This window comes from Mobula hypostoma, chromosome 2, assembly GCF_963921235.1.
Source record: "Mobula hypostoma chromosome 2, sMobHyp1.1, whole genome shotgun sequence".
NCBI classification, from domain to species: Eukaryota; Metazoa; Chordata; class Chondrichthyes; order Myliobatiformes; family Myliobatidae; genus Mobula; species Mobula hypostoma.
The window spans coordinates 113,800,839-113,816,172 of NC_086098.1; the positions used below are offsets into that span (position 1 = coordinate 113,800,839).

The following is a 15,334-nucleotide window of genomic DNA, read 5'->3' on the forward strand; positions in this document are numbered from 1 at the left end:
GGCCAGTCTGAAAAAAAAAATTATTAAGGAACTACCATCAACAGATCATTTGCAATACCAGAGGACACAATACACTGGACCATTGCAACACCACTATCAAGAATGCCTACCATGCTATTCCACACCCTCACTTTGGGAAGTCTGATCACCTATCTGTACTCCTACTCCCTGAGTATAGGCAGAGACTGAAGACTGCAGCACCAGCAGTGAGGACCAAGAAGGTATGGACAAGGGAAGCACAGGAGCGCCTACAGGACTGGACTCTATTCAGGGATTCATCTTCAAATCTGAGTGAGTATGCTGCAGTAGTTACCAATTTCATTAAAACCTGTGTGGATGAGTGAGTGCCCACAAAGACTTACTGTATATTCTCAAACCAAAAGCTGTTGATGAACCAGGAGGTACATTGTCTGCTGAAGGCTAGATCTGTGGCATTCAAGTCTGGCGACCCAGGCCTGTACCAGAAAATCAGGTATGATTTGCGGACGGCTATTTCAAGGACAAGGAAACAATTTTGAACGAGGTTGGAGGTGATATCAGATGCACGGCAACTCTGGCGGGTCTGCAAGACATTACTTCCCACAAAACGAAATCCAATAGCATGAATGGCAGCAATGCCTCACTACCAGATGAACTCAACGCCTTCTATGCATGCTTTGAAAGGGAGAACACAACTACAGCTATGAAGATCCCTGATGCACCTGATGACCCTGTGATCTCTGTCTCAGAGGCCGATGTTAGGCTTTCTTTAAAGAGAGTGAACCCTTGCAAGGTGGAAGGTCCTGATGGAGTACCTAAAACCTGTGCCAACCAACTAGCAGGAGTATTCAGGGACGTTTTCAACCTCTCACAACTATAGGCGGAAGTTCCCACTTGCTTCAAAAAGGCTACAATTATACCAGTGTCTAAGAAGAATAATGTGGGCTGCCTTAATGACTATCCCCTGGTAGCACTCACATCGACAGTGATGAAATGCTTTGAAAGGTTGGTCATGACTAGACTGAACTCCCGCCTCAGCAAGGACCTAGACCCATTGCAATTTGCCTATCACCACAATGCATCTGCCGTTGACCTAAACTCAATGGCTCTCCACACAGCTTTAGACCACCTGGACAACACAAACACCTACGTCAGGATGCTGTTCATCAACTATATCTCAGCATTTAATACCATCATTCCCACAATCCTTTGATTGAGAAGTTGCAGAATCTGGGCCTCTGTACCTCCCTCTGCAATTGGATCTTCGACTTCCCACCTGGAAGACCACAATCTGTGCAGATTGGTGATAACATATCCTCTTCATTGACGATCAACACTGGCACACCTCAGGGATGTGTGCTTAGCCCACTGCTCTACTCTCTATATACACATGACCGTGTGGCTAGGCATAGCTCAAATACCATCTATAAATCTGCTGACGATACAACCATTGTAGTAGAATCTCAGGTGGTGACGAGAGGGCGTACAGGAGTGAGATATGCCAACTAGTGAAATGGTGCCGCAGCAACAACCTGCCACTCAACGTCAGTAAGATAAAAGAGCTGATTGTGGACTTCAGGAAGGGCAAGACAAAGAAACACATACCAAGCTTCATAGGGGGATCAGAAGTGGAGAGAGTGAGCAGCTTCATGTTCCTGGATGTCAAGATCTCTCAAGATCTAACCTGGTCCCAACGTATAGATGTAGCTATAAAGAAGGCATGCTTTCATGTGCTTCTTCATAAGCTATCATGAAGGGAACCAGGATGGCAATGCTTGGTTGTTGGTAGGTAGGGTTAATACCTGACTTTCAAGAGCACTTGTGAGTTATGTACCGGCTGGACTTAGTCCTTAAACTGCTGGAGAACAGTGGGGAAAGAACAGTGCTGTTTTCTCCCGGTAGGGATTAGTTTTTAGTTCCAAGTGCTCCTGCCACGTTTTGTCACCCTGCAACCTTATCCTTCAATCTCTTTGAATTATGGAGGTCAGCATGTGTATAAATGTCTCTCTCCAGCAGACTTCATCATGATCATCATGACTCCAGTATTTCTACTATTTTTTAATATTTCTTAATTGTACATATGACTTTTTTGTGTTCTATCAATGAACAGCAGTGAACCATCTGATTGGCCTATCAGAGTTCTCTTTGGGAACTAGTTGACTTGATCAGCATTTCTGATCTGGCTATCGTTCACGATTGCACTTTAAAAAAAAGGCAAGACAGTGGCTATTAGGAGTTTGAAGAGATCTGGCATGACAACAAATACACTTGAAAACTTCTATAGTTGTACCATGGAGAGCATTCTGACAGGCTGCATCACTGTCTGGTATGGAGGGGCTACTGCACAGGACAAAAAGAAGCAGAAGGAGGCTGTAATTCTAGTCAGCTCCATCTTGGGTACTAGCCTACAAAGTTTCTAAATGGAAGACAAGATGGCCAAGGACTGGAAAATAGGCAATATGATACTTTGTTCAAAAATATGGATAATAACCATTTGTCTGTAAATGTAACCTCCAGACTGGGAAAGTTGTCAGAAATACTAGTCAGGGGGGAAATAAGTCACTTGTAGAGGTTTTGTTGATTTTTTAAAAAAGATGTATTTGTTAAAGGCAAATCTTGTTTGTACAGTGGATTCTGGTTAATCGGTCAATCAAGTTAGCCGCTTATTTGGGACAACACCTAAAGAACAAAAATTAAATTGAGAAAATAGCTGGAATTCCCTTCGTTTATTTGGGAAACTATGCTGCTTATTTGGGCAAGGGGACTGTTACCAAACAGTTTCTAACTAACATTAGTTGGGTGCATTTGTGGTGGTTAGACACCACACCAGTTAGCCTAACCTCAGGCGTTAGGAAAGTGTTGGAGTCTATTATTAAGGTTGAGGTTCTGGGGCACTTGGAGACTAATGTTAAAATAAGTTAAAGTCAGCATGGCTTCTGTAAAGGGAAATCTTGCCTGACAAATCTGTTAGAGTTCTTTGAGGAAGTAACAGCAGGATGGACAAAGGAGAGGCAGTGGATATCATTTACTTGGGTTTTCAGAAGGCATTTGAAAAGGTGCCACATAAGGCTGTTTAGCAAGATAAAATCATGTTGCATTATAGGAAAGATACTGGCATGGGTAGGGGAATGGCTGACAAGCAGGAGGCAGCGAGTGGCAATAAAGGGGATCTTTTCTGGTTGGCTGCCAGTGGTGCTCCTCAGGGGTCAGTATTGGGATCACTATTTTTCACATTGTTTGTCAATGATTTAGATAATGGAATTGATGGCTTTGTGGCAAAGTTGGTGGATGATACAAAGAAAGGTGGAGGGGTAGGGGTATGCGATCGCAATAGGACTTAAGACAGATTGAAAGAATGAGCAAAAAAGTGGCAGATGGAATACAGTGTTGGGAAATGTATGATATGTATTTTGGTAAAAGGAACAACACTGCGGAATATTATCTAAATGGGGAGAGGGTTCAAACATCAGAGGTGCAGAGGGACTTAGGAGTTCTCGTGCAAGATTCCCAGAAGGTTAATTTACAGGCGAGTCTATAGTAAAGAAGGCAAATGCAATGTTGGCATTTATTTCAAGGGGAATAGAATATAAAAGCAAAGAAATAATGCTGAGGCTTTATAAGACATTAGTCAGGCTGCACTTGGAGTACTGTCAACAGTTTTGGGCCCCATATCTCAGAAAGGATGTGTTGTCATTGGAGAGAGTCCAGAGCAAGTTCACAAGGATGATTACAGGAATGAAAGGGTTAACAAATGAGGAGAGTTTGGCAGCATTGGGCCGGTACTCACTGGAATTTTTAAAAAAGCAGTGAATATTGTCACTGGTAGTTGGCAAGAAATAAGCAGCAAGACAATGCGGAACAGTTTTGCTCACTTCAGTTTCAAGCATTCAGGCTTGGAGATGCCAGAAACAGCTGGGAACAAAAACAAAATGATTTCACTACTTCAACAAGTTGGGAACTATGAAGAATTTGAAGGTATCAGCAATCATCTTGAATATTACATTGAAAAATGAAGATTTGGAAGATGCAATCATCTAAAGAGTTGTATGAAGATAGTCCATTATCTGCACTAGGTGTCTGCTCTGAGCTTGTTCATTTACAGTCAATCAAAAGAACACGGCAGATGAATTCCTCCATCGATAACTACCAGGAACTGACAGAGTTTTACAGTACTATAGAGGTATTGGTAGTGTTCTAATTTGTGCTGTATTTCATTTAAATACATTAGTAGTTACTCAGTTAAATGGTAGATTGTCGTTTTTTAAAACCTTTTAACTATTTCCATGAAACTTTGGCAAATTGGGGCAGCGATTTAACTGGACTAAAATGTGTACTGGTCCCAATTAACCAGAATCCATTGTCCCTTCTTAACTGTCATCACTCTACTGTTCCCTCAAAAATGCAGAGGATGTTGTTCATGCCAGTTTCCAGAGGGCCTACATAAAACCCCATTTACTAAGGTACAGACACACACATACAATAATCAGTGACAGAAAGGATAAAAATCAAACTAATTCAAGGTCAGAAATCAGTAAGATGAAGCAAGCTATTGTTCTTTATTCTGGTGAATGGGAAGGTGTGAAATTCTCCAGACGCCAATCTTAAAATCTGATACACATTAATTAATTGCTGGTCACCACGCAAACCCAAATTTTGATCTAAATTTTGATCCCTGCAGAACAAACTTGGAAGATGTCATTTGACTCCAAAGGGAGAGAAGCTGGAGGAATGGGAAGTGGTAGTAAATGGCAGATAAAATTTAATACAGAAATATGTGAAGTACGTTTTGGCAGAAAGCATGAGAAGAGATGTTATGAATTAAACGGCACAATTCTAAAGCGTGTACAGAAATAAAAGATCTGGGAAATAAGTGGCAGGACATGTGAGAGTGAAAGCACATGGATTTCTAGGTTTAATACAAAGAGACACAGAACACAAACACAGGCTAGGCACAACTGGAGTACTGCATCTAATTCTGATCAGCACACTCCTAAAAGGATGTGAAGACCCCGCAAATTTATTAGAATGAGGGTTTACAGCATCAATGTTAAACTGGAGAAACAGGGTTTTTTCCTTTGTGGAGCCGGGTAGGCTGAATGAAGGTATTAGCGAGATAAAAACAATGTCAATACAAATATACACTCAGGGCCACCTTATTAGGTACACCAGTAGACTTAGTTAATGCAAATCTCCAAACAGCCAGTTATGTGGTAGAAACTCAATGCATAAAAACGTGCAGTCAATCTCTCTATCACTGCTACAGTCAGAAGTTGGCAACTGTTTCAAAAAGGACAATTATAACAGTGCCCAAAAAAAGCAGTGTGAACTGCCTTAACGACTATTGTCCAGTAGCATTCACATCTTATAATTCTGGTCAAGATGATGCCAGCATACAACACTTCGTCGGTCAACATCTTCCAGATAGCTCATGAAAGTGCCTTTTTTTCCCCACTTCTTTTACATCTGTTTTTCACCTTGAGTGTGTTTCTGGGACTGTTAGAGCCTGCAAATTACAGTTTGGAGATTTTTTAGAGTGATCCAGGGCTTTGCTGTCTCTGAGAAGTTTCTGGGTAGCGAGTGTACACTCGGACAGCCTCGATGCAAAGAAACTTCGAGACAGGATGTTAGCCAATGTTCAACTCATTTCGTCGGTTAAAGCATTCATTAATCACCAATTAAAGCATCGAGGAAGACTAATACAGAGGCAAATGCAGAAGGGCAAGCAAGAGTTCAGTTCTGACTGCCTTTCTTTTGATTACTGAGCAGCCTATCATTTTGTGGCTCACTGTGGCAGGTGGATAGGTCTGTCTGCCTCGTGTGGTATCCCTCTCTTTTGATGAATGCCAGTGATATTTTAGGATGGTATCGTGGTTCTGCACTTATGGATTGGACCATTACATTTATGGATTGTGGACTTTTTCAGACTTATAGTTTTTATATCGTGTTTTTTTTATTATGAGTTTGAGTAGATTTGGTTTGTCACTTAACACAATCAAAAACTTGTACAGATTGGCTGCATCACTGTCTGCACAAGATTGAAGTAAGCTGCAGAAAGTTGTAAAATTAGTCAGCTCCATCACAGGTATTAGCTTCTGTAGCATCCAGGACATCTGCAAAGAGCGGTGCCTTAGAAGGGCCGTGTCCATCGTCAGGAAGCCCCACCACCCGGGACGTGCCCTCTTCTCATTGTTAGCATCAGGAAGGAGGTGCAGAAGCCTGAAGGCACACACTCAGCAATTCAGGAACAGCTTCTTCCCCTCTGCCTCCTGATTTCTAAATGGATATTGAACCCATGAACACCACCTCACTACTTTTGCTTTATTTCTGCTTTTGTACTCCTTATTTTATTTTTAAAATATAAATTATATATATAATATATACATACACACACATATATATATACATATACACATTGTACTGCTGCCACAAAGTTAACAAATTTCATGACATATGTCGGTGATATTAAACCTGATCCTGATTGCAATTTTGACATGGTCAGGAGGTTCAGATGTTGTTCATTCTGTTCAAGCATCAGAATGGGGAAGAAATGTGATCTAAGTGAGCCTGACCATGGAATGATTGTCAGTGCCAGGCTTGAGTATCTCAGAATCTCCTGGGATTTTCAAACACAACAGTCTCTAGAGTTTATACAGAGTGGTGTGAGAAACAAAAAAAAAAAATCCAGTGAGTGGCAGTTCTGTAGATGAAAATGCCTTATTATTGAGAGAGGTGAGAGGAGAGTGGTCAGACTGGTTCAATCTGACAGGAAGGTGACTATGCATTACAACAGTGGTGTGCAGAACAGCATCTCTAAATGCACAGCACATTGAATCTTGAAGTGGACCATTTACAGCAGCAAAAGAGCACAAATGTACACTCAGTAGCCATAGAAGGTACCTAATCAAGTGGCTGCTGAGTGTAGATATAGTAAACAGAGTGTATCTGCTCCTCTGTACTAATTCAAAAATCAATTGTCACAGATTCAAACAGATAGGCAAAAGACACCGGAAAATACAAAGAAACATCTTCTAATTATAGACACAATGGTGGATATGACCTGCAATTCATTACTAATAAGCATGGTCAAAACAGAATGAATCTGGTTTTTCAAAAGGAATGGAGAGGCACAAGAAGGAAAATAATTTTCAGGTCTATATGGAACGAGTAAGGTAACAATATTTATTGCAAACCCATCTGGACGTGAACTGAATCACTCATTCCAAGCAGTGATAATTCTATGTTTCAATAATATCACAATCCAGAATAAGATACAACTGAAAGTATCATGCAATTTGAGAACTTTAAAAGACTAAGAAATTGGCAGATCTGTCAAAATCTGGAATCAAGACAATTTGGTGAGAAAAATAATGAAACCTGTAAATGTAATAGTAAAATATGATAGAAAGAATATTAATACACATAACAACACACATCAAAGTTACTGGTGAACGCAGCAGGCCAGGCAGCATCTGTAGGAAGAGGTACAGTCGACGTTTCAGGCTGAGACCCTTCGTCAGGACTAACTGAAGGAAGAGTGAGTAAGAGATTTGAAAGTGGGAGGGGGAGGGGGAGATCCAAAATGATAGGAGAAGACAGGAGGGGGAGGGATGGAGCCAAGAGCTGGACAGGTGATTGACAAAAGAGATACGAGAGGATCATGGGACAGGAGGTCCAGGAAGACAAGGGGCGGGGGGACCCAGAGGATGGGCAAGAGGTATAGTGAGAGGGACAGAGGGAGAAAAAGGAGAGTGAGAGATAGAATGTGTGTATATAAATAAATAACAGATGGGGTACGAGGGGGAGGTGGGGCATTAGCGGAAGTTAGAGAAGTCAATGTTCATGCCATCAGGTTGGAGGCTACCCAGATGGAATATAAGGTATTGTTCCTCCAACCTGAGTGTGGCTTCATCTTTACAGTAGATGAGGCCGTGGATAGACATGTCAGAATGGGAATGGGATGTGGAATTAAAATGTGTGGCCACTGGGAGATCCTGCTTTCTCTGGCGGACAGAGCGTAGATGTTCAGCAAAGCGGTCTCCCAGTCTGCGTCGGGTCTCGCCAATATATAAAAGTCCACATCGGGAGCACCGGACACAGTATATCACCCCAGCCGACTCACAGGTGAAGTGTCACCTCACCTGGAAGGACTGTTTGGGGCCCTGAATGGTGGTAAGGGAGGAAGTGTAAGGGCATGTGTAGCACTTGTTCCGCTTACACGGATAAGTGCCAGGAGGGAGATCAGTGGGGAGGGATGGGGGGGGACGAATGGACAAGGGAGTCGCGTAGGGAGCGATCCCTGCGGAAAGCGGGGGGGGAGGGGGGAGGGAAAGATGTGCTTAGTGGTGGGATCCCGTTGGAGATGGCGGAAGTTATGGAGAATAATATGTTGGACCCGGAGGCTGGTGGGGTGGTAGGTGAGGACCAGGGGAACCCTATTCCTAGTGGGGTGGCAGGAGGATGGAGTGAGAGCAGATGTACGTGAAATGGGGGAGATGCGTTTGAGAGCAGAGTTGATAGTGGAGGAAGGGAAGCCCCTTTCTTTAAAAAAGGAGGACATCTCCCTGGTCCTAGAATGAAAAGCCTCATCCTGAGAGCAGATGTGGCGGAGACGGAGGAATTGCGAGAAGGGGATGGCGTTTTTGCAAGAGACAGGGTGAGTTAATACACATAATATTGTTTCCAAACATTAATGCCAGTTTTCTGACCTGAAAGCAGACTCTGGGCCAATGATTTAATGGAAGAGCTGAACCTATTCTTCGTACAATGCTACGAGACTGGCCATACGGTTTCCTTTGCCGTAGTGATAAGAGCTGTTTAGAAAGCACAGATGTTGGCATGCATAATTGTAAAACAGTTCTGTTTTAACATCAAGATATAAATAGTATTTGAAAATTTCAAACACAATGACACAACTTCATCAGAAAAAAAAAATTACCTCCTAAAATTATGATATCTTAAGCATGGATTTTAACTGGGGAATACAAAGTAATATACAGTCGGCCTTCCGCATCCGCGGATTCAACCAACCGCGGATCAAAAATACCATACAAGTCTCCCCCGCTATCCAAAAGTAGAGCGTTCCTATGAAACCTTTTGTGAGCCAAACCCAAAAAATAACCTACCAAATCATACCAAATAACACATAAAACCTAAAATAACACTAACATATAGTAAAAGCAGGAATGAGATGCTACTAGCAGAACTAATAATAACATCGGCAGCTTTCAAGATTCTTTCTCTCTGTGTGTAAATAGTACAAATGGTGGACGCAGGCCAGTTCAATGCACGCACAATGTCTCTATTTCGTTCACCACGATCGAAACGCTTAATTACGACCAGTTTTATGCTATGCGTGACACCCTTACGAGCTCTCTTAGGCTTTTCTGATACCTTAGGATACACCTTGCTAACGGATGCACAAAATAAATCGAGATCAAGCACTCTCACTGCTTGGGGTGCGCGCTGCCTCTATAACAGCTCACTGCAAAACAAACACTGAATGCTATTTTCGCTTTTCGTAACACTCTTCCGAGCTCTCTTAGGCTTTTATATAAGGGACTTGTGTATCCGCGAATTTTGGTAGCCACAGGGGGGTCCTGGAATCAATCCCCCGTGGATACGGAGGACCAACTGTACATTCAGATTTAAAGTTGGTTGAACTATAGTACCTATTTCATATATACAGGGTCAATATCAATTCCCTTCACTCAAATTTAGCAACATTTCAGGACAACATGCTACTCTAGAAAAAGAACAGAGTTCTAGATATGCTTCTTTGATGGGAAACTACTTCACCTTCAGTAAAATATATGAACAACAAATGGCAATTGTTCTAAAATATGGAAACTGACATTTATTCAAGACAATTAAACTTTGTGAACTTACTATGTCAGGTGATATTCCAAAGTACTCAAGAACTTCACAAATAACATTTAGTAGAGACATGACATGATTAAAAGCATCCAGCACAGGAGAAGAATATAACTCTGTTCACATTGAGTTAGTCAGGGTACCGATTCAGGAGAAAACTCTATGAAAGAGGAAGAAAGTAATTTGTAATTAAATTTTAAGATACAACCAAATTACAAAAAGTCATCTGTAGCATTAATTCTCTGCTTATGAAAAGTATCAAATTAATGATTAGCAGAATTCACTTCTAATTTTGTTTGTTTTTTTAACAAAGATATTTAAGTTATCATAAAACTTTGCTCGACAAACCCTGGAAAAGCACTCAAAATTTATTGAGATTTGCAGATCCACGTCCACAGAACTGCAGCTGTGTCTGGAGGTACTCACACCAGCTGGGAAGTTGAGGCCTTTACTGAGGTGATCATACCCAAACAGGCTGCAGAGAGATGCTGTATTACTCTATTAAGAAATGAGTGAACAGCACCAATCACTTTATAACGAGTATGAAAAAGGATCTCGTGCTTTCCTGGCATATATGACGAACAAACTCTTCTCAGGTATCGATTCTAACTGACATTTCAATGACAAACTCTGCCATCTTCATCAGGGACGATGCCTCCACATGTCTAGTCTGGTGGAATATATACCCCCATTGTCCATCCCTCCTGATTGGTTAGTCTTCATCCAATCAGGTTTCTACTATCCCACCTTGTTTACAATCAAATTCTAGTTCTTAGAGTGAGACCTTTTTTGTTAAAATTCTTCTCCTATAGTTTTATTTCAATGGCTTCCCTCACCAGCCAAAAGCCATTGGCACAGGACAGTCATTTTGTGCCGTCGAAGTCAATCGTATGGCCATTGCGAATGCATGTTTTGCTACCGCCGATTTCTCCAGGTAACCCAAACAGATAAACCTCCTGTACTCCTTGATACAAGTTTCCACCACGCACCCCATCTGGATCCTGTAAACACCAGTCATCCAGAGTTCATGATTGGGTGAGGACTAATCAATCAGGAGGGACGAATGATGGGTATATTTACAACCAGACTAGACTTGCCTAGGCATCATCCCTGATGGAGATGGCAGAGTTTGTCACCGAAACACTGGTTAAAATCGGTACCTGTACCCAGCTGGAAGTCCATGAAGAGTTAATTCTACACTTAAAATGCAATTAAAAACACTCCATAATCAATATTTTTTATATATTCAAACACAGTGAGAAAGTGCACTTCATTATATTTCATTAAATGCTTAACAGAAGTTAGGATAAAAGTTGTTTTATCATATAGCCACATTTGATAGCAGAGAAAATACAGTAAATGCCCCCCTTTGAAGTTTGAATCTAGCAGTGCCAATTATTGACCATGAAAACAAATTAAATGCTATGCCATTCAGCTCCTTGTCTTCTCTGCTGTTCATGACATTTACCTCAGTACCATTTTTCCTGCACTAATCCCTTATCCCTTGATTCCCTTAAGTATTTAATAAACTTAATGACAATACCTTCAGTCTCCTTAGACAGAGAATTCCAAAGGGTCACTACCCTTTTGGGAAAGTAATTTCTTCTCCTCATTCCTTACATTCTCACTGCTCCACCTGTCTCCTTACACACAACCCTCTCAAGTCATAAAGCATAGGCACTTCAGCACAACCATGTCTATGTTGACCATCAAGCATCCATTCAAAGTAATAATTCTAGCACTTGGCTATAACCTTCCTTTGCAGTTCAACTGCTCATCTATTAACTTCTAAAATACTCTGCAAACCTCTGCTTCCACCACCTCCCCAGGCAATGCATTCCAAATTCTAAGCAATCTTTCTTGCTATCTTATTCAGCAATCAAGTTCACACCTCAGCCTCCTCTGCTCCAAAGAAAATAAACCCACCCTATTCATTCTCTCCTTCCCAAAACACCTCCATTTTCTCTCACCTATCCACCTTCACATCTCATTGAAATACATTGGATACCTATGGAGCTAAACAGGACAAATGCTGAGAAGTGTGTTGAATCATGGGACATGGTCTTAGAACAAGAGTGTGGTCATTTATTATTATATGAAAAATAAACCTCTCTCAAGAAATTCTTTGCAATTCTTTGTCACAGAGAGCTGTGAGTGTATACTTAAGGCTGATATTGATAGATTTCTTAACAATATGGATAAAGGTGGACTTGAGGAATGCCGAATCAACTGGCACCCCATCGAAAGGCAGATTAGGTTCAACAGGCTGAATAGCTTACCCCTGTTCCTAATTCTTATTGATTTAGTTTTCACCCTGTCTTCCCACATTCTCAGCTCTCTTCACTTCCACCTTTCCCATTATCCTTTCTCTCCCCATCCCCAACATCCTAATCCCTTTCCCATTCCTCACTGCCTTGTTTAAAGAAGAAATTAAATGTGGGAAACTATAAACCTCTTTGTACAAGATGCTAGAGTCTGTAATAAAGGAAGACATAGTTTTTTCACATTGAGAAACTTGGTCCTCAATATTTATCACCTATATTAATGACTTGGGGTGAGGCAGGAGCAGGAGGGAGAGAGAGAATACAAGGTATCCAAGTTTGATACCTTGTGAGAGAAAATGACTCGGTGAGAATATTTAGACTCTGCAACAGGATATAGGTAGGTTGAGTAACGAAAATCTGATAAATGGCATTTAATGTAGGAAGTCAAGACATATTGCACTTTGGTAGGAGGGATCAAAAGCAGACAATTATCTCAATAAGATATGCAAATGAAGGAATATAGAGGAGTCTATGTCTTTATGCACAACACACTAAAAGTTAACATGCAAGAAGTCATGACCTTATCATAATGCGAATAGAGTTTAGAAATAGAGAAATGTTACTACTTTGTGCAAAGTTTGGTGAGACAATAATGGGAATCTGTTTTGATTTGGTCACTTTATTTACAAAAAAAAAAATCAGGAATGAGGATGTATAAAAGAGATACATTAGACCAATTCCTGTGATGAGAGTTATTCTACGTGAGCAATGAGATGTTAGATCGACATTTGGTCCTCAGAAGAACAACGGATGATCTTACTGAAGCCAGCGTGCGATAGTGCTGTGGGAGAAGGTGCAGGTGTGTGCAGGGGGCATAAGAACAGGTGTCCCAATAAGTGAATGGGGCACAGGATTAAGGTTTCTAGTGTGATGTAGGGGCAGGAACCACAGCCTTAATGAGTGAAACACACACAGAAATATCATCTACCGAGCCAGATGCCAAACATTGCTGAATCAGAGTTGTACAGCACAGAAACAGCCCCTTCTGCCCAACACATTTATGCCAGCCTTTTTACCCATCTACATTAATCCCATTGGTCTACATTAGGCTCTTAACACCTATATCTTGCTTGTTCAAGTGCCAGTCTCAATACTCCTAAACGTAGTGAACGTGTCTGATTTCACTATAGCATCATGTTTCAGGAATCAATCACTCTGTAAAAACCTACCCTTCATATCCCATCTAAAACTTTTTCTCTGCACCTTAACCTACACCCTCTTGTTTTCGATTCTCCCACCATGGGAAAAAGATTCTAACTACATACATTTTGGGGTCAGCTACTCTATCCAGTGCTCTAAACGCAGCCTCCTCTATAATGGTGAAACCTGACATAAATTAAGGGACCACTTTGTCAAGCTTTGTCTCCATCCACAAAAGTGGGATTTCCAAGTGGCCAACCATCTTAATTCCTATCTCCATTCAAGTTCTGTCAATTTGGTCCATTGCCTCCTCTTCTGCCATGATGAGACCACACTCACACTCAGGTTGGAGGAACAACCTCCTACAATTTTTTCTCAACCCACCATTCCCTCTTCAATTCTCCATTCTGGCCTCTTAAATCTTCTTACCTGCCTATTACCTCCCCTGGTGCTTCTCCTCCCTCCCTATCTCCCATGGTTCACTCTCCTATCAGATTCCTTCTTCTCCAGCCCTTCACCTTTTCCACCCATCACCTCTCAGTTTATCCTCACCCCTAGGCTTCACTTATCAGCTGCTGAAGGGTCTTGGCCTGAAATGTCAACTGTACCCTTTTCCATTGATACTGCCTGGCCTGCTGAGTTCCTCCAGCAATTTGTGAAGGTTACTTGGATTTCCAGATCTGCAGATTTTCTCTTGCTCACCTATCACCTTCTAGCTTATCGTTCTTCCTCTCCCCCCACTTTCCTTTTCTGGCTTCTTCCCTCTTCCCTCCCAGTCTTGGCCCAAAAAGGCCCTTCATTTCCACAGATGCTACCTGACATCCTGTGTTCCACCAGCATTTTGTGTGTGTTGCTTTGGATTTCAAGTACCTACAGAATCTTTCACTTGCTACATTTAAATCTGAAGTCCACTGGAATTAACACAAAAAAAGGAACTCAGATCAGGCAGCATCCATGGAGGGAAATAGTCGATGCTTTGGGTCGTGGCCTTTCATCTGGATTCGTCCATTTCTCAGATGCCGACAATTGAGTTCCCCCACACGAGGAATTCTGCAGATGCTGGAAATTCAAGCAACACACATCAAAGTTGCTGGTGAACGCAGCAAGCCAGGCAGCATCTCTAGGAAGAGGTACAGTCGACGTTTCAGGCCAAGACCCTTCGTCAGGACTAACTGAAAGAGGAGCTAGTAAGAGATTTGAAGTTATTGAGTTCCCCCAGCGCCTTTCTGTATTGCTTCAGATTTCCAGTATACGCAGTCTAATGCGTCTCCACTGGAATTTCTTCTCTGAAGAATCCCTTAAATTCTGCACACCAGTGGACGTTGTGGGCATTTAAAGAGAACATGGACGCCGTTTGTAAAAAAAAACTACAATGAGAGCCCTGGGGAACAAGCAGAGGAGAACATGAGCAAGTCCAGCAGGTGGGCTTGGCTTGGGAGCCAGATATCTTACTCCTGATCCGATTTTCGGGGAAACTGGCGTTCCTTCGAAACCCCCACCCTCAACCTACCTTCGCCTCCAGAGTTGGCCTCAACTCTTCCTCCGAAGAAAATTCAAATTTCGAGCCAGTAACTGAAAGAGAAACCTCGCGTGATCTGTCACTTAAAACGGAGATCTGAAGCGGACCAATGGGGAAGTGAGTTGTTGCGAGGAGGAAGAGGAAGCGCTGTTGCTCGGTTACCAGCTAGGCGTGGGTCGACGGCTCTTTCTTTTAAATGCAGTCGTGGTAATCGGAAAGATTTTGCGTTTCATTTTTTAAATCTTACTTGCTTGCAGTTGTTCCCAGTGCAACGACCAACGATGTGTCCAGTTCTGTCCTTCCTAGAGACAAAAAAATGCTGAACAGGTATAATCCGGTGAATTACCATCGAATCTGGCGCACTAAACAAAGAGAGATGTGGATATAAACGGAACCTACTCATTGATGCAGTTTGGATTAACCAGGACTACTTGGTCCAAACTTTAGCACAGTCTTGGGCCAGTTCTGGACCAGCGGCGAATTCCAGGGGCGAGTCAAGAAC

The 15,334-nt window shown here is 41.9% G+C and overlaps 1 protein-coding gene across 1 annotated transcript in view; it reads right to left on the reverse strand.

Annotated features, from left to right (window-relative positions):
- mtfr2 (mitochondrial fission regulator 2) overlaps positions 1-14,913 on the reverse strand; it is a 31,883-nt gene extending 16,970 nt beyond the window's left edge. Inside the window, exons 1-3 of the mRNA XM_063072245.1 lie at positions 14,824-14,913; positions 9,865-10,009; positions 8,685-8,789 (exon numbers count right to left, since the gene is read on the reverse strand). Of these exons, the coding sequence (XP_062928315.1) occupies positions 8,685-8,789; positions 9,865-9,924 (165 nt within the window). The 5' untranslated portion in view covers positions 9,925-10,009; positions 14,824-14,913. The remainder of the gene's footprint in view (positions 1-8,684; positions 8,790-9,864; positions 10,010-14,823) is intronic.
- Positions 14,914-15,334: the final 421 nt, after the last annotated feature.